A 27135-nucleotide genomic window follows, 5' to 3' on the forward strand; every position below is an offset into this window, starting at 1 on the left:
CGTCTTTCTGCTCTAAGGAAGGAATTCGTCCTGTGGATGTTGGGAAAGTCGGGTTTAAAAGAGATCAGGTGTGGGGAATAGGTTCCAATGCGTTTGTTGAGTGCTTTAAACGGGTGAAATGGTGAAGAAGAAGACGCGTCCTCCAGCTACAAAATAAGGAATAAACATCTGAGGGCGCGTCCATATATATATAAAAGAGGGGATACTGTGAAGACGCGACCTAAATATCTACCGCAGGGGGGTGTTGTAATGACGCGTCCTAAAATGCCTCTGGCCCTATGTTACATTTGCTTGGAACAGCTTAAACATGTCTAAAGAGGATATAAGACGCGCCCTGACGGGAGGACGCGTCTGTTGTGGTTGCAATGCGTTAGAGTCTTAATCGATTATAGTTAATTTTGGGAGAATTCTCTAATAAACTAGAAACATGCGATTACAAGATTGAGGAAGCAAAGTATGAGACAATTACATATATATACACATATACATACAAGGAGTGCTAAGAATGGTGCATGGAAACTCGAAGCATATGAACGGGTTTTTGCTCATTAAACTCGATTTACTTAATTAAATAAGAAAGTAAAGGAAGATTTGTATACCTTATGAGTTGGCGGTTGGATTGAGCTAAAGAAATAGGGAAATGGCTGGATAGATCACCGGAATTTGGACCTCGAAACTGCTGCTTGAAAAGGCGGCAATGGCGGTTGTATGAGAGAGAAAAAGAGATGGTGGTGATGGTATGGTGCAACTAGGGTATTTATAGAAGAAGGTCGACTTTAAGGACGACAGCTGTACACCACATGCAGAAGTTGAAAGTAAGACGCGTCTTCCTCTCATGACGCGTCCACATATTTTGAGCCAAATTTCGCTTGGAAAGAAATTCCAATTTTGTTTTTTAACTGCAAATGGAATTTGGGGGGTAGTTGTTATACCCAAAATTTGGCATTGGATTGACTCGGGTCAAACGCGGGTTAATTACAGTCAAACTCAGTGTTGCGTCCCCGTATTAAGGACGCGCCTACTTGGGAAGGGATATGTTACGAGGTGAGAAGAGTGCATGTTCAAGGAAGGACGCGCCCAGATATTATGGACGCGTCAATAATTATGAAAGTGCTTGGCAGGTGAAATCTTATATTGATGGAAGCTTTAGGACGCGCCTACTTTAGAAAGGACGCGTCATAGGAGGTGTAAAATTGTGCATGATGGTTTAAAAGAAGAAGCGCCCTAAATTCTAGGACGTGTCTTGTGACTTTACATGTTATAGGAAATGATTAAAGCAGTTGGATTTATGGGGGTTAGGACGCGCCTATTTGGTTAGGACGCGTCCTGTGTTTGATCTATATATTTTTGATGTTGAATTCAGGACAAAGCTTGCATGGAGAGGAGCAATGGAGGATTATTTTTGCTAATGTATTTGTTGCAGGTACTCTCTGAAGAATTCCCTCCTTGAGACGGTCAAGGAGGGGGATGTCCGTGAAAAGCTAGAAGGCCTTCAGGGGTGTGCCTGATGAGTGAAGGCCTCCTCCTGTATTCAACGGGTGTCCTCGTTGGGGATGCGGGGTTTAACTTTGGTGTGTGCTTTGGGAGCTCTGTTCTTGTATTCAACGGGTGTCCTCGTTGGAGAACTTTGGAGTCATCCTGCACTTTGCACCCAAGAGCTTGGGATCACCTGTCCTGTTATCTGGTGGGTTATCCTCATTCGGGGGACAGAGACGCGTCTGGCACTTGGGGTGAACCGTAGCTATACCTGCGTTCGTAAATCAAGGGAGATAGCTGTAGCAGAGTGTTATCCTTGCGCAGGGAGATGCACTATCCGTGAAGTCCTACGATTGCGGACGAGCCTTGGGCCTTTGCGGTTGGGCCTCATAGTTGGACATTCCTAAAGCTAGCAGAAGATGGATATCGGATGGGCTTCTATTGGGCTTAGGAGTAAGAAGTCTCAACACATTAGACTTCTTGTTCTACAAGAACTACGTCAGGCTTGATCCCTATATAAAGGGTACGTAGGCACATTGAAAGGGTAAGAAGTTGAGAGCCGATAAGAGAGCCACCACTTACTCTGATCAATCTCAGCCTAAAAACAACCATAAACCACCACACACCGCTTAAGTTTCCGGAAAAGAACCACCGTCACAGATCTTAGTTCCGGCGAGAAACCTCAATCTTTGTTGTTACCAGATTCCTCCGTCAACACACATCAATGCTTCCACTAATCCAATCAGTTCTACGATATACACTATTTGGTATCCAAATTAGTTTCAGACGCATCTCAAGCTACTGTCAATAACACAAACTGTTTTTATATTAAAAAAATTTCAAACTACACAATGCAGCAGCGTAGGGGGAAGTTAGCAGATTAAACAACGGCAAAAGCACATGGACCAAGTAAAACAAAGAAAACCACGTCATTTTTCGTCTCGAGTTGATAGATCCCAGAATGTAAATCTTGAAACTAAAAGGATGCATCCCAGAACATATACAGAGGATAAACTGTACAGGGCTAAGCTACTGCCCGTCTTTGGATTTCAGATAATAACTTAGCAGCATTCTGCCAGAATATCGGAACACTTTAACTGATTTACATGAATAAGAATTACTGTGCTGTATTTGTTTAAACCGATCATGCTTTTTTGCCACAATGTGTGAGGTAATTACTTCTGCAACCATAAATACTCTGCTCGTTGCTTATCTAAATGATCATGTCTTTCTTTGACGAGATTATTTGAGCATTACATATTTCTGACCTCGACCAAACTATTAGATGGTGATTTAATTAACCCTATATCACTCATCTTATACCTAATGTTCTCTGCATCTTTCCACCTTCCAGCTGCAGAGTAAATCTTTCCCAATAATACATAATTCCCTGTGTTCCCAGGCTCAAGCTTAAATAACCAGTTTGCTGCTATTTCACCGAGTTCTACATTTTCATGAATCACGCATGCACCCAGCAATGCACCCCAAACAGCATGGTTAGGTTGAAAAGGCATCATCCTAATTAGTTCATGAGCTTCCTCAAGTCGGCCTGCACGACCAAGCAGATCAACAATACAGGTGTAGTGATCAGCCTTAGGAATGCTCTTCTGAATCTTTAGCATGAATTTAAATAAACTTAGACCTTCATCAACCAAACCCGCATGGCTACAAGCATGCAAAGCAGATGTAAAAGTGACTTCATTAGGCGCAACACCAGACTGAACCATCTGATTAAAAAGAGTAAGGGCAATTTCTCCATGTCCATGCATTCCGTATCCAGCTATTACAACACTCCAGAGAATTATGTCTTTATCACTTGAGAGAATCCCATCAAAGATCATATATGCATCATCTAAGTTTCCACACTTTGAGTATAGGTCAACCAAAGCAGTTGCAACTTCAAGTCTTGTAAGAAACCCTGACTTTTTGAGGTAGCTATGCAAATTTTTAGCTTGCTGAAGATTTGCTAGGGTGGAGTAAGCAGGAAGTAGGCTCTTCAAGGTTGCCTCATTAGGCCATATACCTTCCGATAACATTCCACTAAAGAGTACTACTGCCTCTCTTTCCAGGCCATTGCGAACACAACCAGAGAGAACTGCATTCCATGGCACTACTTTCTTTTTTGAAGTTTTTCCAAATACCCGAAAGCTAAGATGAACAGAATTGCACTTTGCATACATGTCAATAAGTGCAGTCTGTACATTAACATCAGATTCAAAGTTATGCCTCAATGCCCACCCATGGAAGCCCTTACCACACTTCAAGTGTTGAGAACCCACACATGCTGACAGAAGACAAGCCAGAGTAAATATATTCGGCTTTACGCCATCTAATAACATCATAGGAAAAAGATCTAACGCACTTCCAAAATCACCGTTCAAAATAAACCCATTAATCATAGTAGTCCATGTCACAACATCCCTCACATTCATATCATCAAAAACAATCCGTGCCTCATCCACTCGACCGCATTTTACATACACATCAACCAACGCATTCCTAACACGTAATTTGCTCCCTAAACCCTTCTCATCCGCCAACAAATGCACCAATTTTGCCGCTTCATAGTCCTTCAAATACCCACAAGCTGGCAAAACCGAAATCAACGTAACCAAATCAACCTCAACCCCACCATCCACCATTTCCCTAAAAACCATCAAAGCATCTCTAGCATACCCATTCTGAACATAACCACTAATCATCGTATTCCACGAAACCACACTCCTCTCACCCATACCATCAAAAAACAACCTAGCCCTCTCTTTCTTCCCACAATTCATATACATTGCCAACAAAGAATTCCCCACAAACACATCCCCCACAAACCCATTAACCACAACCAACCCATGAACCACACCACCCGCTCTCACCTTCGACGAGTCGCCACACGCCTTAATCACAAAAGGGTACGTTAACTTATCAATCCTAACACACCCCAACTCAAGCATTTCAACAAAAAGCCTAACAGCATCAAAAGCCAGCCCCAATTGCGTATACAACTTAATCATAGTATTAATTAACCCTGAACTTGGTTGACGCAATTCATCGAACAGTTGGCGTGCATATAAAACGTGACCACAAACTGCATAAGTTGAGGTGAGGAGAGAAGAGAGGTGTAAAGAGTGTTTTGAAGTGAGGAGAAGACCAGAAGATATAATGCGGGCATGGAGTTGTTTTATGCTTGTAAGAGATTTGGTTTTGGCGTAATGACGTAAGAGTGAACTGCATTCTGGTATGTTAGTTGCAGTTGTTAACAGAAGTTGTTTCAGTTTGCGGACAGCTTTAGATGGCCCACCATTCATAGAATTTGTAAACGAAAGTGATAGGGGAGACTACGCGGTATTTTAAGTTTGATTTCGACAGCATTTATTTATTATGTGTTTGAGACTTAAAGCGGGCGGGTGTATATTCAGAAATGACTTTATTTAAAAAAATAGTTTGATTAGGTAATTTCTCATAATTACAAGCAGTCTTCTCAAATTGGGAAATTAGTATTGTTACTTTTCATCAATTAATTAGATAACCGGTAATTAATTAAAGGATTAATTGGAATCAATTTAAATAATTCATAATATATATATATATTTCATTAAATTTTCATAAGATTTATAAAAATAATACCTCCTATCACTGGTTCATATTTAATATTTAAGTGGTGTATATGTATTTTTCTATAATTGATTTATGTATAATAATAAATACGCACTACTTAGTATTTAGAAAATTGATATCTACTATATATAAATTAAATTAAGTGAAAAAACTTATTCACTTATTAGAGATCAGGATTTAGGTGATGTGATAGTCAATATATTATTATTAAATATTAACTAATATTTTTATTTTTATTTTTTTTAAAAATATATTTTTTTATTAATTTTCACATTTTGATCCGAACCGGCCGATTTTTTATCGAATCGACCGACTTTTGACGGATTTTTTAAAAATACGCACTTTGATCCGATTTTCTATTAATCGAGACGAGATCCGTCTGAATTCCAATTAATCGATTAATTAACCAATTTTTAGAATAAAGATTATTTGAAGAAAAAGTTCATGGGCCCTCTTTTTGTTTTGTTGAAGACCTTAACACCTCTTTGTACACCGTTAGATACGCGTGAGATTGGATGATATCGGTGTAGTCTAACATATATTTAATTTTTGAGAACAAATTATAATCATTTATATTAGAGTTAATTTCATTTTACATCTCTTTGGTTTGAGCATGCGGATTTAATCCATAATTTTAATTATATACAATATGCATCCATTAGGTTTTAATACCCTTATAATGACCACACTTCGGCCGATTTTTGTTAATTTTGACCGTTAAATAACGATTGACTAGGGGTAAAATAGAGATATTAAGTATAAAATATTTAAAAAATATATTAAAAATTCGAAAAAACTACAAAATTATATGTAAAAAATATAGTTAATTTTTATTATACTGCGACTATTTATATAAAAAATTTATAATGTGCGTAATAATTATAAATATATCAAGAAATATTATTTAACTTGGATATTTTAAAGATGAAATAATTAAATAGAAAAACAAAAAAAATATTATTATTATTTTAAAAAAGGCTTATATCGATTTAACACTTGATTCAATTTTTTTTTTTAAATCATTATATTTTTTACTATTTTTTTCAATATTTTAAATTTATTAATGCTTTATTTAAATATTTTATATGTGTTGTCTCTGTTTTATCCCTAGTCAACTGAAACTTAACGGTCAAAATTGACAGAAAATTGGTTAAGGGGTGGTTATTGTAAGAGTATTAAAACCTAAGGGATGCATATTGCATATAATTAAAGTTATGGACCCAATCCGCATTAAGTTGAAACTGAAGGGATGCAAAGTGAAATTAACTCTTTATATTATACTCCCTATGTTCAGTTATAACAGTCGTTACTTTAAGAGGTTTAATTAGGTAGTTAATAATCTTTTTTTAAAAAAAAGTTTAGATTATTATCTTTATTCTAGAAAAAAAGAAATTTTATTTTTTTATTATACAGTCAAAACTCTTAAAAATATGTGCAAAAGTAAACATAGGGAGTACTTGTGATAACAAATGATATATCACAAGTTCAATTAAACGTAAGAATTTTTAAAATGAGAAAGGGTAATTAGTGAGTGAGAGTTATTGTTATTCATGACTTATTTGTGTTGATTTTGATTAATTTGGCAGCGCTGGCCGGGGCTGTGATATTTACTATCTGTCATTCTGTTACCCGAGGAAAAGATTAATTTCAGAAAAAACAAGATATATATTAGTGTGTAATTCATAAAGAATAATTTATACATTATTTACATTGATCTTTAAACTGTCCTAATGTACATTACTGTATTACAAATTTGCACACCTTTTTTTTCTGAGTCGCAATGACACGAAAAATGGGACTTCTGGCAAGGTTGGTGCTGGTGATTCGTGGAAAGAAGTGAAGAAATAGGGTGTAATAATTTGAAGAATCGGGAAGCTGAGAAAGTAGAAGGGCATTTGGTCTAAATTCTAATCGACTATCTTCAATTGGAGAGGCCACTCCATAACACTGTTAAGTATCAAAATAAAGTATACATACAACATCACATATTCCTATATGGGAGGGACGGGGTCACAAACAATATATTGCACGACTTTAACCATACGCCCTAGGCCAACATAAAGGCAGTCAAGATTTTCAGTTTGAAATGTTTTTTTATATAATTCTGAAATGTTACAGTTTGTGAAAATTAAGAACATACTAGTTACAACTGACTTCTAAGCTTTCTATTTCTTAATACAAAAGAGTATAGAGGATTATATTATATTTTCTAAATTCCATTCTGGCCAACACTTGTCCAGATCCAACCCCCTGCTGGAAAAAGGGCATTAATCCTGAAATCCTTTTGCAGAATGGGGCAAACTCCAAGTCATAACAGTTTACAAAGCCAGGTTGATATAATTATATTAATTTTCCATTCCTAGCACTATGTTGCGGCATTGTTCCTTTATGAGCCTTTCATAGTTTCTTTAGGCAGGGAAGTGAAATTCAACCTGCAGATAAATACCAAAAATCATTAAAAGAATGAACAAGCCTCCAAATTCTACAGAAGAACAGTAAGTACTAAATACTCATATTTAAACTAGAAAAATTAAATATGACCCGTATATTAAGTTGACTACATTAATCTACGTTCTACGACATGAACAGAGGACTGACTTCAAGTTACCTAATACGTGGCTTCTCAGGCTGATGATTTGTCTCTGCTGCAACACTTGGAATATTTGCCAAAGAAATAGGCTGTTACCAGATACATGGAGCAAAAGTATCAGCAACACTTGACATTCACAAACATATCACAATAAAATGGATAGAAAAAAAAATGATTTTAAAGAACTAAAGCATCAAGGCCGGTAGGACAACCAAATATAAAAAAAAATGCCATAAGATCTGGATCTAAAATTTATTCACAACAAAAATTTCAAGCCAATTCCATCACATCGGAAAAGAACATTCCGTGCTTTTTAGTCCCTAGATAAACATGACCGAAATGCATATTAAATATTTAGTTGATGGGGGTTCTGGGATTACAATCACTACCTCTTAGAGCATGTCGAATGGGGTGCTAAGCATCCAAGAGAAACTCCAATGGAGTGCTAGACATGGATGCAAAATAACAAAATTATATTTGGTGTCAAGTATTGAACCAAGTATAGATGTTATAATTGTCACATAAGCATGAAAGTGGGAAAATATAGGGAAATAGGAGACGCCCTAGACTTACAATACAAACGGTAAACCAAACAGGGGGGATACCTGAAACCAATACATACATACATATACATGTGTTTAAAGAGAATTGAAACTAAAGAGGGTACACAGAAAGGACCTCAAGCTCATCCAAGCCTCCATCTACGGAAAATTTGTAGCAAGGGGTATCCCCCATGACCGTAGTTTCTCCTGTAGCTTCTGCAGCCTCATGCTTGGTCGTGGACTCCACAAGACTGCCTTTTGTAGCCACGCCATTTTCAACTGGATCCATCAGTTTATTATCTTGTAGATGGTCAAGCACTTTTGAAGAAACCTGGTGGTTGGAATTTGGTTCATTGGATTGTCCATGATCTCGAGCTTGGTCCACAAAAACTGAGCTACCAGTACACTCCGACACAGAAGGTTGGCAAAATTTAACAGATCCTTCATTTTCGTGATGACTGTGGGTATGACGTTTTACATCCAACCCAACACCAGCTAAGCCAGTTTCATGATTTCGCCTTGTCCCAAAATTCCTCTCAATTTCATCATTGTCACCACACATGGCCACAGAACCAGATTCACCTATGCTGATTCCTGTACCAGTTACATCAAGTTTCATCTTCTTAGATGCAGCAACATTAACCTGAGAAGTACCATTTTTCCGCCGTTTTGTGGGCAACTGACTTCCACCAGATAGTTTTACGAGGTGGGGAGGCCTGACCCCATCAGGAAAGACAAAATGAGGAAGGTTTTTCCTTTTTGCATGACACACATGAATCAGCATTGTAGGTTTCCGGTAATTATACTTCCACACAGCACCCTTAAAGTCTTCTACTGTTCTCCTCATATCAAACAGTTCACCTTCTTGATTATCAGCTTCTGTATTCCTCCTTAAACCCATAAAATAGCAGAAATGGAAACGTCGCTTGTCTGTAAATTCACCAGGGTGTGGATGGCACTGAAGTACACCAGCCATGTCTCTCTCAATCTAGAATAGTTTAGCATGAAAACATCAGAAAATATCTCAAATGAACTCAAAGAGCCTCCATCCAACAAGAAAACAGAAGTGTATTCTCACCTTTAAAGTAAGCAAACGAAGTCTAGATTCAACCCAACCTTTCCACTTCCTCGAGTCCTCGTCATTTTCTGCAGATATATCTATCTGCAAATAATGTTTGTATGCTTCAAAGAAAGGAAAGCGCTCAAACAGTATCTTCCAGCTACCATTGTCTTTCTCCATGGCCTGCTAACATAAAGAAATCTACTCTTAGTATCTTTAAAAAAACACCTTTAGGCTTTAACTGCAACCCATTCCTTGCACCCCATATATCAAACAGGAAAAAGAAGCAAACAAAAGCAGTCAAATGAATATTTATTTGAATAAGAGAGGGATACAAAACCAAATGAACACAACAAATTCCAAGATATATAAAAGAAGATCGAAGATCTGCATGAATCATGATCCGCGTCTCTGAAAACCTAAGGCATCAGCAGCTAACAAGCATTTAATGAACTTGAAAAGGAAGTTATCCAGAAACATGCTATAGAGATTTCATCAAGGGAAAAGTTGTCAAACATTACAGAACCTATTCGATATGCAAAATTCTACTTTGTACACGCTGGTATACATACAAATTATAATAATAATTTGAGAAGCTGTTGGTTAATTTATCAAACTAAAGTCTTTGTTAAGTGGGTAGTGAAATTAAATTCATTCAGTTATCAATGATTAAGAGAGACATCAACGTGTTAAGATAACATAAGAAAACCAAATTAGTAGGAAGTACCTTGAAAATTTTATTTAATGGTAAAACAAGTTATTTAATGTTTTTAACTAGACACCAAAACTTGGAATTTAGTAGGAAGTACCTTGCAAATTTTATGTCCCCTTCTAAACTCTTCAACCATTATGCGCAACGTACTGTTTGAAACATTGTAGCTAGAGTTCATGCAGGGATATGCAGGAGTTATTATCGGCATAAGATGCTGCCTGTCTTTGAAATTTTTCCTGGGATCCCAAATAGGAAACCCTAGAGATGATTCTTGGAGTGGACACAGCATAACAGGATAAGGCCAATGCCACTTCTTAAATACTCGAAAGAATCGAGATACCAGCACGCTTGGAAGAGCCTTTGGGTAGAGCTGGCAAATGCGAGCAACGAGCAATGCCCAATTGATCCCACCTAAGAACCCCATAACCTGATGACAAATAATTTAAAAACAAATCACTAACTTTGATCTCTATAGTAGAGCAAAACTACTAGAAGCCTATAAATGACAAGCTTCTTAAGCAATAGAAACTATTTCACCATAGTGAGAGAAGTTAAACCAGCTACCATACAAGACCAGGCAATAGAAGTATAGAAGAAAATAAACGGGAAAAAAAAACACAAATGAGCAATGGATATTATATGATTTCACTCACATTAGAATATACTCCACGACATTTTGCCCAAAATCTCACGCATCTGAGTGTCATACGGAAATTCTGGAGACAGCAGAATGATAATTACAACAGTGATGCAGCTAGAATACTCATAACTTGCATACTCAAAATCAATGCAAAATTGCAAACCTGAATATTTGGGACCAAGCGCAAAATTTGATCAGTTACTCTGCAGCCATTCAGACTAAGAACAGTTTGCCCATCAACATTCTGCAGTATTGACTCCTGCGATACATCTAGATCCTGCAATAGGAAGAAAATTAATCAAATTCCTACCTCCCAGAGACTTGCAGGTAAATAAGATGCTTCCAAGGGATAAATCCAGTTGAAATCAGACTTTGTATCGTTTCTTCATTAGACTTGCCAAAATATCTACAAATAAACGCTTATCCATACCGAACTTCAATTTATTTTAAAAACTTGTATTTTAAGAACTTGCATTTTTAAAAAGTTGTTACTCTAATTCTTCACTTCAGGCCACTGTACCTGTGCCGACACAACACAGAAAGCGACGCTGAATCTGTACTTAAATTCTTCATTTTATTAATTCAATAACAATCAATCAAGGTCTTTTCTTAGGAATATAATTACATCTCCTTGTACAGGAGCAAATCCCTAAACTGAGCCACCAAGTTTAGTCTCCACAATGAAGGAAATAAACCCATTTATTCTTTGTTCGACATCAGATAAGAACACACAAAAAAATGACCCATTTATTCTTTGTTCGACATCAGACAAGAACACACAAAAAAAATGACGAGGTTCATTTGCAGAGGACTCCACTTAAAGATTAAAATATAAAGGTCGGAGATGTTACAACTGGTGGTGTTTCAAGATTTTTAAGAGAAGAGATAATGGAGACCACAGAATGACTTGGCCGATAGACTTGAATCTAAAATGCAATCAGTTCAGCGATGAAAGATTGAAGGAAGAAGATGCATTGATAAACATAGATAGGGCTGTGACATACATCAAATAAATTTGCCAAAAAAATTGTCCAAGTGTTTTTTCTACAGGGATAATGCATTATATTATTTGTTCCAATTATAAAAAAAAATATTATATTATTAATTATGGCATGGTCACGCAATTCGAGTTTGCCATGAAACCAATAAAAATATTAAGTTTCAAAAAAGCAAGGGCCGGAAATGTAAAAAGTTATTGGGTCATTTTCCATAAACCACTTCTTTTGGGGGAGAAAAGCTAAATATTCGCCTCTAGCACTGCACTCGTAAGATTATATGATATCTGGAAAGCAGGGATTCGCTACCCAGGTGACGAACTGCGTATCCCTCCGTGCGGGGGTGCGGGAGTACGCCGGAGTGCGACCGAGTGCGTACGGGATTCGCCTCCTGGCGTACCTCGGAATTTTATGGCAGAAACATGGCGGGGTGCGGCAGTGGCAGAAGTTGTAAATTCCGGCCTTGATTTTTGACGATATTCTTTCCCCGACGTCTTCATCTTCTTCGTACTTGATAAGAGGGTTATATTGGGTTATATATTGTACAACGTCTACGTATGTATATTAGTACTATACGAGGAAACAAAGGTCAATAAAGTAAAATGTTGGTTTGGTTACTGGTATGTCACTCAACTTAGGGGTGGCAATTTCGGGTTTTGGGTCGGGTTCGTGTCGGGTTGGATGTAACTGTTTTTTTTAGTCTGACCCGAACCCGACCCGAAACGGGATCAAAAATTGTGACACGAACTCGACCTGGTAGGTACCCGAGTAACCCGAAATTGACCTGTTTGACCCGAAATAACCCAAAATTTAGAATAAATTAATAAAATTAAAATTAAAAAATTAATTTACATCATTACAAAACTAAAATGTTATGCCAAATTAATATAAAAAATAGAAATATAATAAAAAACAATATTACAAATGATTTATAAAATATAACCTACCATTTATATACATATAATATATATATATTAATTATTTAAATAAGCAGGTCGGGTTCAGGTATTTCGGGTCAACCCGAAAATGACCCGATTGTTTCGAGTAATTTTTTACCCCACCCGAACCAGACCCGAAAGTCAAAATCCTCAACCCTAATTCGTACCTTTGCGGGTTGGGTTCGTGTCGGGTTTCGGGTCGTGTCTGATTTTGCCACCCCTAACTCAACTCACAGGGATTGCACGGTTTTCTAGTTAAAAATAATATCAATATTAAAAACTGAGTGGTGAGTGCAAGTAGTCAGTCAGGAGTTGTTGGATGTGCCACAGGCCCACAAATAATAAAGAATTAAGCAGGGGATAAGGTTACTTTAGGTAATTGCAGGTGTTACTACCCAGGTATCTTGCTATAAATCAACTGAATTTGAGAATTTTAAATCATATTTACATATTTATTTAAATATATATTAAATTATCTTAATAATAAAAATAATAATATAATAATATCAGATATATATAATATATATTTAAAAATATTATTTTATTTGCCGTATCCCGCCGGACCCGAATCCTCATATTTCCAAATTTAACGAATTCGCGAATCCCCGCACCGCGTATCTCCGCACCCGCACCCGTGCTTCCCAGTATGATATTTAACAAAAAGAAAACCAAGCAAGAGTTTCATATTCAAAGTGACAGAGAGTGGCATGCAATAATGTAATAACTTACTTCAGGTATAGACCACATTGCAACGTTGGCATAAAGAAGATCTATAGATATGCCATTGTACTTGAATTTCATGACAGGAACATGAGCATCAGATACAGGGTGCAAGTCCTGTATTTCCGGAATCTCCGCAAGCATGCCATGAAGTTCGCCAAAAAAATGGTCCTGCAATTCAATTCAAGAGATACATTACTTGACAAAAAAAAGAGATACATTAAATATAACATGATTTTGTTTTCAAGTATCAAGGTGTATCACTACGAAAACTATGTTAAAGGCATTTTGTACTACATTTCGAGTAACATATCGAGGCCCCACGCAAAGGGTGTCTATATCTGCACCAGGCCCATGCACCTATATATCACAGAATTAAAAAGCTCGATCAGCAAAATTTAAGCAATATAATACAAGACTTCAGAATCCAAGGATGATTGAAAATGGATAACGCAAAGCAGAATAACTAGAAACAAAATACTGTCAAGCTTTAGATTAGCATATTACTTCCAACTGCCTTATTTTAGATCTGTCTGTAAGTACCTAAATAAAATTCACGAGACAAATGGAAAGAAATGGTCCTGGTTTTTCTTGCACTGAGCAAGATCTACATGATGTTTTTGGAAATTTAAGCTCGCGGATGCAAAACTATGAGGGGTCACATAAATCCTAAATCATGCTATATGTTTAAACTTTATACACACATTATGAAAGAAGACATCCATCTACTTGTACATATATATACAAAACTTTTGAAAGATCAAACTCCATATTATATATGAATATATAAGGCTTCTGAAAATTGTGTAGCTTGAAATTATCTTGTAAGAAATTAAAGGAATATCTACTGGAAGATAGCAATTCGTAACTTCAGAACACTCAGAAGTCAGAATACATAAGAGTGCAAGTCTTCCAGTAACTGTGGTCCTTTAAATCTCATGTTTCAAGGTCTACATTCATAAGTTAAGTATAGTAGATCCAGAGGACCTTAAACATTTATTATACTCTTATAAATCCAGAGTCTTGTTGATGATTTATTGAGCAATTTTCGTATATAAAAATCCGATACACTGCAACCTGCTTCTGCCTAGGCAAAGTGCCAACTTGATCTAAGAGGGACCAACACTAAATATTTATGATAATCTGATTTTGAGTTCCAATATTTATAATACTCGTTCTTCTAACATTTGTCTATCCTATGGTGAGAGGCATCAAGAAAACTTGGTAAGAGTATGTAAATAAATCTGCACAGAAATAGTTCTACAAATTCCCCAGCTAGAATCAACAAAGAGTTAAATACATATAAAGATATTAAAAAGAGTAATAAACATTGCAATCACGGGATCACCTAAAGCAGAAAACATTAAACCGTTATATAATAGTGCACATTGACAAGTAAATTAATTCGTTATTGTTCCTTTGCCCACTTTAAAGCACTTCATACAATTGAATAATTATATTGCAAGTTAATTTGACAGTAGAAAATTGATAAGAGATCAGAATGGTAACATACACCAAGACGGTAAGAACCAAATGTGAAAATCTTTGCATTTGCTTCTTGGACTAGCTGCTCATTGTACCCTTTGGCACGGAAAACATTTTTCACCCATATCTTCACAATCTATGTTTTGCTTTGGGTCAGTTTTACTGGTACAAAAGACATATCAATCACTATATCTGAGCAGTTATATAAATTCACCTGGTCTAGTCTACCCAACACTTCCTCCCTCTTAATAGCCTCTTCCCGGTTTTCATGAAGCCCAGCATCTGCAAGGAGCTAATAATTAACACCAACATTAGATCCAAAATCATCTCCCCATTGCTTCATAACTGTTTTATTCGTCTAAGAGAAACGTAAGACATTGCTATTTAGAGATCTAGATCTCACTTTTAGAAGTTCAATACACAAATCAAAATAAAAAAATTATGTGAATAAGAACTGCTTTGCTCGAGCTTTACACAATGTTTAAAATTTAAAAAAAACAAGAATAGCAGCAAATAACATCTACAAGATTTGTCAAATGCTAACATACTACGCAAGTTTAGAGAACTTTAATATTGAAAATTGTACAAAGCAGCTAGAGATACAGCAGTGATTCTACATGCAATCCTAACATAATACATAAACCATCCACACTTTACAGTTGGACCACATTACAAGATAAATAAAAAACACAAACAAATCAGAAAAAAACCAACCTTTTCCAATTCGGCCGTCTTGACCACATCAAACTCAGTAGGACCACTAGTTGAAATCGGGCCCGTTATCACCCCAAACGATCCAGTAGCAGCATTACCAGAACCAAGGCTACCCATGAAGTACTACTTCACTTTTCCCAATTCGATATTTTTCTTATTTAGCAGAAACGCATACACTAAATTGCAATTCTCTTCCTTTTCTTTTTCCGATATATTTTTCCTTTTTTTTCTTTTTCTTTACTTTTTTCCCCCAAATCAATTATCAATAAAGTGATTTAAACTAGTACTGTATCAAAAAAAGCTCGAAAAAATCTAGTAACAGGCAAAATCATTCATTAAATTCGAAATTGGGCAGCGAATACAATGGAATTACAAGGAAATCCAACCCTAACTTGCGGCGATTACAAAGATAATACACAACTAACTTATATAGCCCTCCTATAAATTTAATTGAATATAAAATTGAATTACACGCACAATTTAGATGCCGAAAATTGATAGGAGCATCTCGAACAATGTATTAATGCTGATATTGTTATTTTCCTCCTGGTTATGAATTATGAATATGATCAACCAATAAACCTATAAAAAAATACATATTAATGAGTTTAGAACATGAGACAATTTCCTTATACAAATATGTGTGTGTGTGTGTGGGGAGAGAGAGAGAGAGATTAGTGTGTACATATGTATGAATGTATTTGCTGGTAGTTAAGGGTATATGTGAGAGAGAGAGAGAGAGAGAGAGAGAGAATTACCAGGGTGAAAACGAAAGCTGCGAAAGTGAAAGCGCAATAAACACCTGGAGGGCACAGAGGTATGAATTTATGTATATCCACAGTTTGTAAACGCTGAGGTATGCAGGCGTTTCACGAACAGGACCTGTGCCCGCGCCCTACATGTGCTTATACCATGTCACTTGTGAAAATTATAAAAATTAGAGCGAGACGGTTTGAGAAGCGCCAGTGCACCAAGTCTTAGCTGCGCACCGCCACAGTCTTATAAATTTTTTAAAAAATATTATGATAAAACATATTTATATATACTTATGTATATAAATAGGCTAAAACTTAAAATAAATTTTTTAAGATAATATTAACATATTAAGTTGATTTCATGAGATATAAGAGAAATTGTATTAAAAAATGTAGGAGAATATTAAGATAATAAGTTTCTTTTGTAAAAATATTAAGATGGTAAATTGATTTAAAGAGAAAAGATAAGTTTTAGTAAAATATTATGGTGATAAGCTGATTTTCAAAAAAAATGGAGAAGGTTTAATTAGATATAATGTAATTAAGATTTTTCGTTCTGTCACCATTTTTAACATCAATCAACCAAAAACGCCCAATTTTATTACACAGTTGTACTAAAAGTATCAATCAAATTTTATCAAGTCTTGTCTTTTGATATGGTGTGATTGTCTCTAGTTTTTTCTGGTTATCTATCATTCTCTTTTATCTTTTCTTTAAACAATAATATGGATCCCAACAACAGTTTAACAATAACATAACCCTAGAAGATGAGGAGGAAAGTGGGCTGGCAATAGGAGAAAAAGTCGTTCAAGGTGATGAACAGTTATTCACTAAATTTGATGATACTATGTGTGTTGTAGCCCCGTTCATATCATACGGGAATTTTGATTTTCAAACTATGCAACAGACATTGGTTGCGCTTTGGAAGTTAGGGATGGGTGTATACATTAGGGATATTGAATTCAATCTCTTCTTATTCCAATTTTACCACGAAGTGGACGTAAAAAGAGTTATGAAAGGTTGTCCTTCGTCGTTCAATGGAAGAGCTCTAATTATGACTCGATTAAAAGAAGGCGATAATCCACGATGTGTAGAGTTGAATTCAATGGATCTTTGGGTCCAAATCTATGATCTCAAAGCAGGGTCCATGTCAAAATGAATACTCCATGAGGTAGGCAACTATATTGGTAAGTTTGTTGCTTCTGCACCTAGTAATTTCGTTGGAGTTTGGAGAGATTATATTCGCGTTTGAGTTACTAAAGATGTCAATAAATCTCTCAAACACATAATGGAAATGGGATGAATGGTTTTGGATATCGTTTAAATACAAAAATGTTCCAACCTTTTATTTTAATTATGGCATCATGGGTCATTCTGATAAGTTCTGTAGTCGTTTATTTGTCACACCGGAGTCAGAAATCATCAAACCTCATGGGAATTTCATGAGAGCACCCTTTAAACGGCTTGTGAAGCCTATTGGTGCAAAATGGCTTCGTTCTAAAGTATATGTCGGAGAACGTAATCCAAATTCAGGTGGGAATCAATCATGGAACAGTAGAGATACTAGTAATCACTACTAGAAAAATATGATATAACATCGGTGCTTAGACATCGGTTGGTTAGGCGACCGATGTTCCAGCCTCTTTAGACAACGGTTATTTTTAAAATGATGTTATAGCTTTTATTAGATATTGGTCTATAAAATAACTGTTGTTGATCAAAATTTTTAAAAAATAGAAAACACGACTTAGACATCGATTCTGGACACAACCGTTGTCAACTTTACATAGACTTTGGTTGAAAACTTAACCGATGTAGATCATTATTTCTATAAAAAAAATATGCAGATACCATGCCCCCCTCCATTAATTACAATATGTTCCCCCCCCCTAACACAAAAATCATTTCCCCTTCCCTAAAATCTATATCTCTCGTTTTCCCCTCTCTCTTGACTCGCTCTCTCTCACTCCCCGGCTAACTCTCCCCTGTCTATCCTCCCCTCCTCCCTCTCTCTCTCTCTCCATCTCCCTCTCTCTGAATTAATCCTTCGTTGTCTCTCACATTCACATTTTTTATAATTTAGGTATCAATTAAAACCCTAATTAAAGTATAAATTCAATTGATCGAACTCAAGCTCTAAGAAACACTAATTCATCAACTAGAATTGGTGTCCATGTCTTTCGATTGGGTTTTGTTTATTTTTCATCTAGAATTAATTTTGAATATAGCTCCAACTTCAAGTTGTTTGTAGTTTTTTCAACAGATCTGGATCTTAATGTGCTTCAATTTGATTATTAAGGTTTGAATTTAATTTGTCTATACTTTTTTTATCACTTTTTATGTTAATTATGTTGTTAATATTTGACTAGCTTTACAACACGTGCGATGCACGGGTCTTCATTATATTTTTATATTATTTAAATTTATAATAAATTTCTTTTATATTTATAATAAATTTCTTTTTGGATCATTACGTTATGAGGATATTTATAAATAATAATATAAATGTCTGTTGTTGGCAGGATTCAAACCTGAATCTTGGGTAGTATATAAATAATAATATAAATATTTTGATGTTGGTGATGTTCGAACCTGGGAATTTTAGTAGTGTATAAATAATAATATAAATATTTGTTGTTGGCGGGGTTCGAACCTGAGAGCTTGAGTAGTGTACACTCTTTTAATATTTGAATCTAATGGTCTTGATCACTTAATATAGAAGATCTGACGGTCATAAATGAAGATAACCAAACTAACCAAAAAAAGGCATACCAACAAGAAAAGGCATACCAAATTATACCCCATTCCGGTTATTATAATATAGTATATCTTCATTATATTTTTATATTATTTAAATTTATAATAAATTTCTTTTATATTTATAATAAATTTCTTTTTGGATCATTACGTTATGAGGATATTTATAAATAATAATATAAATATTTGTTGTTGGCAAGATTCAAACCTGAATTTTGGGTATAAATATTTGATGTTGGTGAGGTTCGAACTTGGGAATTTTAGTAGTGTATAAATAATAATATAAATATTTGTTGTTGGCGGGGTTCGAACCTGGGAGTTTGAGTAGTGTATACTATTTTAATATTTGAATTTAACGGTCCTGATCACTTAATATAGAAGATCTGACGGTCATAAGTGAGGATAACCAAACTAACCAAAAAAAGGCATACCAACCAAAAAAAGGCATACCAAATTATACCCATTCCGGTTATTATAATATAGTATAAATTTGTGTATGTGTTGTGCACTTCTCTACTATTATTTTATACTATGCAATTCTCTGTTTTTATGTGCATGTCTTATATATGTCAGAGGTTCTATTATAAATATGTTAAACCTAATAATGCAGGCTTCTATATTAACTGAAGCGAGGCAGAGGGTGAATAGACAAGCTTTCCAAAATTGAGCTATGCATCTTAATAACGTTCTCAATAACAAATCTCTTTCTTTCCCCCTCCCTCATTTCTTTTCTAATCTCTCTTTGGTGTTAGATCTCGATGAGAATGAGGGAGTGCATTTAGTTCATATCGATCACAGTGGTATCCATATCGGTAAAGCTCTCTAAAAACTTTACTGCCTCTCGAGCACAACATTCCGGTCCATTTCATTATTATCCCTCTATTAATTTATATATGAGTGTTTGTGTGTGAATACAGATTTAGGTGAATCTTCATTATGTAATTTGCACTTTGTTTTTATGTAAAATTGTGTTTTATATATGTTAAAATTTGTTTTATCATCTTATTTTATTTAGATTATTTCGATTAAGTTACTCTGCATATGGATTTTCTTGACCTCAATCTATTCCGAGCTGGATAGGAATAAGTATATTTTTTATTCATTTTATTGAAATTTAGTTTAAAATTTTGAAATAAAATAGAATGAATAATAGCCATCATGCAGATGGATTTGATGGATTATATCTTGCATACATTTAGAGATATCAGAAAATAAAAAAAAATGTGTATATGTTTGCCTAAGGCATGCTTCTCAGCATGAGATTATCTTCACTTTATTATTGTTTGCCTAAGGTATGCTTCTCAGCAGGAGTTTGTCTTTATAATTCTTATTTTTATTAAATTATTGATTGTTCTTGATATGGACCTAAATATAGCCTAGATAAATAATTAATGTCGAATTAATTAGGCCTAATGTGGTCCAGTAGTGAAGCCCAGCTAACAAGGCCCAAAACCCTGAATATTAATTAATTTCGTAATTAATTAATAAGAGAGAAAAACATATATTAAGATGAGTCCTAGTGGGGATATAAATCCTTATAGATTGGCCTCCAAGGAACCTCATGGGGTAAGGAATCAACTTCCTACTTCTTAGGACTCAAAAGTCCATTCTAATTCAAAAACTTGCACACCGAGTCTCCTAACCCTAGTCCAATTCAAGGACTCCCAACATCTATATGAGGGGTCTCACCCCTACTAATCAGAACTACGTTTTTTGGCTTGATTCTCTAAATTACAGAGATACGTAGGCATCTCGTAAAGGCAGGGTTAAGCTACGAAACACGAGAGCAGCCATTAAAGGCCTTGAGCTCCCGAACCTTAGTATTAAATACAACAATTAATATACCCTAAGTTTTTATCCATAACATATGGCGCCGTCTGTGGGAAAGCACATAAATAATCATGGCGATAACACGGAGTGGCAACAACACCCATGGAGGTACACCGGCTGCGGCAACCCAAGTGTTTTCGTCAATAGTGGAGATACCTCCGTATTCAACCTATGCCGCTACCCCAGGAGGAGCCCAGATAGGGAATCTCAACCTCAAGGGACGAATCCCCAACTTCAATAGCTACATACACCTGTGAATTCTCGACCCGTTGGGTATGAATATTCAACTGTCGTGACCACTAAACCCCCGTATGGGATGCCCCTTTACCCCGAGGTCGGAGGAAGTGGACACTATCAAGCATTAATGTTAACAATGCAGAGTCAAATAGAAAGGAACTCAGAGAGCTTCTCTTAAGTACCCTGAATTCCTACAATATCTCGGTGGTGTTATTCTTTTCAAGGAAACTCTTTACCATAGTACAACTACATGTATATTCTGCTAATATTTCCAATAAATTTGATTACTTTCGGTGAAATTGTATTATTCTGAAATATTACGTGATGTGGTGTTTTGTAATTTTTCTCGCTATTGATTGTAATTTTGCAATGCAATTTTATGCTCTATAAAAAAATTAAGCATAATTAACTGTTTTGTTAGTTGCGGGGACTTGTATACTATTACTCATCAGTCCCTCACCTAAATCTAAAGTATGTTTAATTCTTGGTTAATTATGGTAGTTGAATTTGCATGAAGCTGTTATCACCTGGCTTCCAAGGCAATCCCTCACCTAAATTGGTGATGTATGTGTTAATGTCCTCATTGACATTCTCAGATGTGATTTTGTATGCACTGATATTTAAGATTTGGTTTAATGTTTATTGTTCTCACTATTGAATTTTTTAATTTGATCGTATGCATCTTTCAACATCAAATGGTACTAAGCACTTTGTAATGATTACTCTTTTTCGAAAGGTGTATCACTTGGGATAGCTACCTTTGTACACTGTCTCTAAACATGAATAATCAAAGTAGGCAAAACAAGTTCAGATGTTGCAGTAAAGGAGTGGTATCCAGTTCTAATAGTTGAAGTGGGCATTGTGCAGGAAGTTCTAGTAGTTAAAGCTCCTGTAATTGGTCAACTACGTTGTATTTCTGCAAGTATCTACTACTTGTTTAGTTAGTTGGGTAGTTAATTTTTACACATTGAGATTAGCTTGAGATTAGTTGTACTTATAGCCAGAATAGTTTATTTAGAATGACATCTATTTTTTGTTAGAATATTTATCGGGTGGATTGTGCAAACTAGGCTATTTTGGTTGTTGGTCTTGAATTCATTTGGGTAATAATATATACTTGTTGAGTTTTGGGAATTAAGTTGTCAATATTATGGTATATATATTATTTAATACATTAGTTATCATCTAAGAAAAATGTTGTCTATAGAGGGATATATTTTGATGTCTGCACTAGTAAAACCGTTGCTAGAATCGACATTCAACAACAAAGATTTTAGTAAAACTGATGTTATAACAACACTTCAACAACATTTTCAAGTAAATTCGATGTTATAACTATGTTCTATCATGGTTACAACTAAAATATCGATGTCTAAATAGCCTTTCGATATCACATATTTATGAAACCGATGTTATAACTTTTCACAGACATCGGTTTTTCACTAAGAATCGATGTTAATGTGGTTTTATACCTTGTGTGTTAGAGGTTTAAATAGGCATAATCTTCCTAATATTACAATACTAAACTTGTAGTTATTCATTTATATTCCTAAATACTGATAAAGACATCGGAATCAACTCTATAGCATTGTGTAAGGTAATTATAGACATCAACTAAAACCTGATGTCTTTGTAAAAATACAATTAACATAGCTCACGAAGACATCACTCATTTTTTACAAAAACATCGGTTTTATCCGATGTCTAAAGCCAAATTTCTAGTAGTGAACCGAGATCCACTATTTACTCCGACAAATCAGGAGGTGATTGTATTTAGAGGGAATCTCGGTCATAATATTTTTCAAAATGGCAAAATGAGCGGAAAAATAATATGTAGAAAATTAGCCCGACAATTCAGCCCATGTCCAACAAGAAATAATTTGTTGTTATAGAAAATAAAAAACATAAAACTGATGGAGTCTCGGATTCAGGAGAATGCATGGGCTTTCAACCAAAATTTTGTTGGACCTGGATGAAAGAAGCATGGAACATGCAAGCCCATGAAATAATGTGAATTTAAAACATGGGAAAGAGGCGAGTATCCAAGGCAGTACTCGCCTAGAATTATGAGTATCCTTAGTTGGAATTGCCATGGGACCCCATGGGCTTTACAATTCCTTGAGGAGATTGTTCTCCAAAAGAAACCCGATTACGTATTATTCTGTGAAATATTGTGTAAGAATAAAAATAGTGGAGAAGGTCAGAGATATGTTACGTTTTGAAGGTATGATGGTGTTAAATCGCAAGGCCATAGTGGAGGGGTAGCTTTGATATGGCGTAACGAAGAAGAGGTTCTTTGAAATCTTATAATAAAATTCATATCGATGTGAATGTTTTAACATGGACATAAATACAGGTTAACAAGAATTTATGGAGAGCCAAATAGGTCTAAACAGCACGAAACTTGGGACATAATCAGAAATCTTGCAAGTAATAACTCACTTCCTTGGTGTTTGATGGGGGACTTGTATAACTTATTGCCACATAAAGATAAAATTGGAGGGAGGCCTTATCGTAAAAGACTATTGCACGATTTTCAGGATGTGTTAGATGATTGGTCTCTAATGGACATGAACTTATGTGGCCACCAGTACACTTGGGAAAGTGGACTCGACACTGATCAGCACATCGAAGTACGTCTAGATAGAACACTTGTTTCTCAAGAATTTTTAAACCTGATCAGGGATGCTAAACTCATTAATTTAGAGATATCAACATCTGATCATTGCCCATTATGGTTAGATCTTTAAGTTATTCAGAACAACAGATGTGTGAAGACCTTTAGGTTCGAAAATGCTTGGCTTCGTGAGCCAATATGCTAACAATTAGTAGAAGATCTGTAAAATAGAAATATAGGCTGCTCATTTTATGATAAACTCTCACAATGGTCATATGTGTTGCTTGTTTGGGGGAAGAAAATAACAGGAAATTTCAAAAGCCGTATTAGTCAAAGAAAGAAAATTTTGAAGGTTCTTAAAGAAAGAAGAGACTCTAAGTCAGTTAATACAGTTCGAGGGGAGAAGAAGAGACTCACAAAAACTTTGGTTAAGAGAAGGCGACCAAAATAGTAAGTAATTACGTTTCATAGGAAGTATTCTAAAGGCAAAGAAATAAGCAACTTTAGTTAAGAGAAGGCGACCAAAATAGTAAGTATTTCCATGTTGTAACTAAGAACAGGAGAAAGTTAAATCAAATCATGTCGTTGAAAAATGATAGTGGATGCTTTGTAAAATGGGGATCAAGTTTGGAAGAGACCATGACCAGTTATTTCACTCATTTGTTTATTGAAACAAACACGAATTGGGATTGCATTACCAGCTGTCTATCAAGCGTTATTACAGAAGATCAAAATGCAATGTTATTAGCAGAAGTTGAGGATAAAGAGATTAAAGCAGCTTTATTCCATATGCACCCAAACAATTCTCCAGGTCCAGTTGGTATGAATCCAAGTTTCTTTCAAAAATGTTAGAACATTGTTAAATCATATATAGTTAATATTGTCAAGCAATTTTTTACAACAGTTATGTTAGGTAATGAATACAACACAAGGGGGGTGAATGTGTTTTGTATTATTTTTAAGCTTTTTGAATTTTTATGGATGATGAACAAAGTAATCTAACTGTAGAGTTAATATATTTTAATAGGAATAATGAAACATGCACATGACACACTATCTTTCAAAACTCACTTAATTTTATATTAAAATCAAGTATGTCTTACTACAAAATTCTGGGTTCTTTGTTGATAAAGAACTCACCTTCTCTCTTGAGAGTTACAAGATTTTTAGAACTAATTTGTTACACATAAAACAAAGCATCCAGTGTTTACTTTATAGAACAGTAAACACTGGTTTTACACAGCATGCAATAGCATGTACTAAACCCTACTTTAAGTTAACTAAAACTTTCTATTTCTGGCTTAGTGTATTTTTGCAAATCGTGCATGTCTGTGACTTTGCTTTGTCAGTTAATCTTGACCTTTGATCTTGTACTCTTCAAGCTGCTTTTTATAGACTTTTCAAGTCAGTGATTGATTTATTTGTTGATTGATAATCTTGAATATTTAACTGATCTGCATTATGTACTTGAGTTTTACATCGAGATCTCCAGTTTGTTATGTAGAGAACTCGACATCTCGATAAGTATAATGGCTTATCGAGATCTCTTATTACTCTATATTTTATTTGACTTATCAAAGTCCATGAGTTCTCTATAAGAGAATTAGGCTTGTCGAGGTCTCCAATCTTCATGTCTTCATTTTGGCTTATCGATATCTCTGAGTTCTCTAGTAAAGAAATGACTTGTCGATATCTCAGAGATCTCTAGTGATATTTTGACTTATCGATATCTCAGAGTTCTCTAGTGAAGAAATGACTTGTCGATATCTCCAATCTTCATGTCTTCAATTTGGCTTGTCGATATCTCCGGGACTTCTCTATAAGCTTTTATTGACTTCTCGATAAGTCATTCTGGAGTTCTCGAATGACTTCTCTATAAGACTTAATCTGTGACTTGTAGATTTCTTGACTTAGAATGTATTTCCCAAAATAGATTTATTCAACTCCAAGCTTCTTCACATTATCTCTGAGGCATGATCTTCATGATCTTCTTTCAGAGTTTATTCTTAGGTTTGAGACTGTTTACAGAAAAATACTCCAGTATAATCTATTTACAGTTTTACAGACTTAAGAGATACAATACAAAATACAAACTTATATTATCATGCAACTTACTTAGGGATGTCAATTTGACTTAGTCTTGTTATAGTACATGCATGTCTTGCACAACAATCTCCCCCAATTTGTGAGAAGATTGTTTATCATAAATTCATGCCTGGTAACAAGACTAACCCCAAGCTACAATGAACAATTGAAACTTTACATACAACTTGACAAAAATACATCATTTAACATTTAGTGGTTATAGAAGTTTTAACAAAAGCATTCATTACATAAAGTCTTCATAGTCTGGCTCCTTTCTAATGAGATCATTAAGAGTTACTAACACTTCCATTTCTTCTATAATTTCAGTTCCTCATAAAGTTTCTACAAGCTTGAGCCACTCATCTAATAAATAACCATTTAAGTAACCAACTCTAAATCTGGAGTATCTGCCAACCTTTATGTTCAGAAAATGTCCATCTTTGGAAAGTCTGCTCATCCCTTTTGCTTTAAGCTCATTTGATCTTTTCTCAATTCTTGCAAGTTCTTCTGCATACTTCCTATCTCTTTCTTCCTTTTCAGCCTTTGCCCTTGCATTTTTCTCATCCCTTTCTTTCACCCATACACAATATACAGCTTTGCAGAACCTTGTGATTGTATCCTTAGCCTTCATCAAACTGATCACTCTTTTAAATTATGTGGTTGAAAGTGTGTCCATTAGGTTACTGCCAAGTAAAGTGAAAGAACCATCATCATAATATATTCTGATTTATGTATATGATATAACCCAGACTCTGACTATTTTTTTAGCTAGTTGTTGAAAATATTCTTCATCTGTGAGGCACCAATTTAGTGGCAGAAGTCAGATTGATCATAGCAATTCTAGAGAGATCTCTCAGTAACTTGCAGTTGCTTTGTTTTTCTCCCAATAGATTTAAAAGGAGTCTTGGTTGTTGGTTTAATGAAGGTGGGTTTGAGATTTTCTTTAGGCTAGTTTGACTGATAGTGACTGGGATTTTGAGAAGAGAGTTTGCAGTTGGCTTATATAAGAATTTTGGCTTTGAGGTGAAGGATGGTTAAGTGTTTGAGCTAAAAGGTTTAGTGGGTTGAGTTTGACTGATTTGGATTTGAAGGGTTATTTTTGTGGTCATGTACCATCTTCCTTCTTCTTTCTCCTTCTCTCTTATCCTCTCTTCTTATCACCTCCATTCTTCTCCTCCTGCTTTTTATCTTTGCTGCCAGTTGCTCTAGAGGATTGACTTGGATTTGAGCTAAAAGGTGGTTGATCATCTTGCTTCTGCTCATCATCATCCTTGTCATCCATTAAGTTATAATTTGTAATTGGCAACATGGTCTCTACATTCTGAAGATATCTCCCCAAGATTTTGATAATTTTCTCATCTTCAAGTTTC

The 27135-nt window shown here is 35.2% G+C and overlaps 2 protein-coding genes across 3 annotated transcripts; both read right to left on the reverse strand.

The window, feature by feature from the left end:
- Positions 1-2210: 2210 nt before the first annotated feature.
- Positions 2211-4854, reverse strand: LOC141682591 (pentatricopeptide repeat-containing protein At5g39350). The gene has a single exon (XM_074487282.1). It carries the CDS (start codon positions 4776-4778, stop codon positions 2730-2732), a length of 2049 nt encoding a protein of 682 aa, XP_074343383.1. The 5' UTR covers positions 4779-4854; the 3' UTR covers positions 2211-2729.
- A 2307-nt stretch (positions 4855-7161) lies between these two features.
- LOC141687169 (nuclear poly(A) polymerase 1-like) lies at positions 7162-16446 on the reverse strand. 2 transcript variants are annotated; one of them, XM_074492357.1, is made up of 14 exons: positions 16243-16446; positions 15485-16066; positions 14985-15052; positions 14799-14906; positions 13583-13645; positions 13295-13456; positions 10796-10909; positions 10646-10708; positions 10090-10419; positions 9299-9463; positions 8357-9208; positions 8068-8123; positions 7697-7767; positions 7162-7520 (listed from the first exon to the last, which is right to left on the reverse strand). In XM_074492357.1, exons 6-14 carry the CDS (start codon positions 13427-13429, stop codon positions 7516-7518), a joined length of 1791 nt encoding a protein of 596 aa, XP_074348458.1. In that variant the 5' UTR covers positions 13430-13456; positions 13583-13645; positions 14799-14906; positions 14985-15052; positions 15485-16066; positions 16243-16446; the 3' UTR covers positions 7162-7515. The 2 variants fall into 2 exon arrangements, with proteins under 2 accessions (XP_074348458.1, XP_074348457.1); XM_074492356.1 differs by having other exon boundaries at positions 14985-15062.
- Between the last annotated feature and the right edge of the window lie 10689 nt (positions 16447-27135).

The sequence above is a fragment of the Apium graveolens genome, chromosome 9 (assembly GCF_009905375.1).
Source record: "Apium graveolens cultivar Ventura chromosome 9, ASM990537v1, whole genome shotgun sequence".
Lineage (NCBI taxonomy): Eukaryota > Viridiplantae > Streptophyta > Magnoliopsida > Apiales > Apiaceae > Apium > Apium graveolens.

Bases quoted from the DNA above. Each gene is read 5' to 3' on its own strand.
- LOC141682591 (XM_074487282.1), bottom strand. From the start codon at position 4,778: ATGAATGGTGGGCCATCTAAAGCTGTCCGCAAACTGAAACAACTTCTG.
- LOC141687169 (XM_074492356.1), bottom strand. From the start codon at position 15,601: ATGGGTAGCCTTGGTTCTGGTAATGCTGCTACTGGATCGTTTGGGGTG. The intron at 15,063-15,484 runs GTTGGTTTTTTT...GTTAATTATTAG, and splicing joins AGACGGCCGAATTGGAAAAG to CTCCTTGCAGATGCTGGGCT. The intron at 14,907-14,984 runs GTGAATTTATAT...AGCAAAACATAG, and splicing joins TGTTGGGTAGACTAGACCAG to ATTGTGAAGATATGGGTGAA.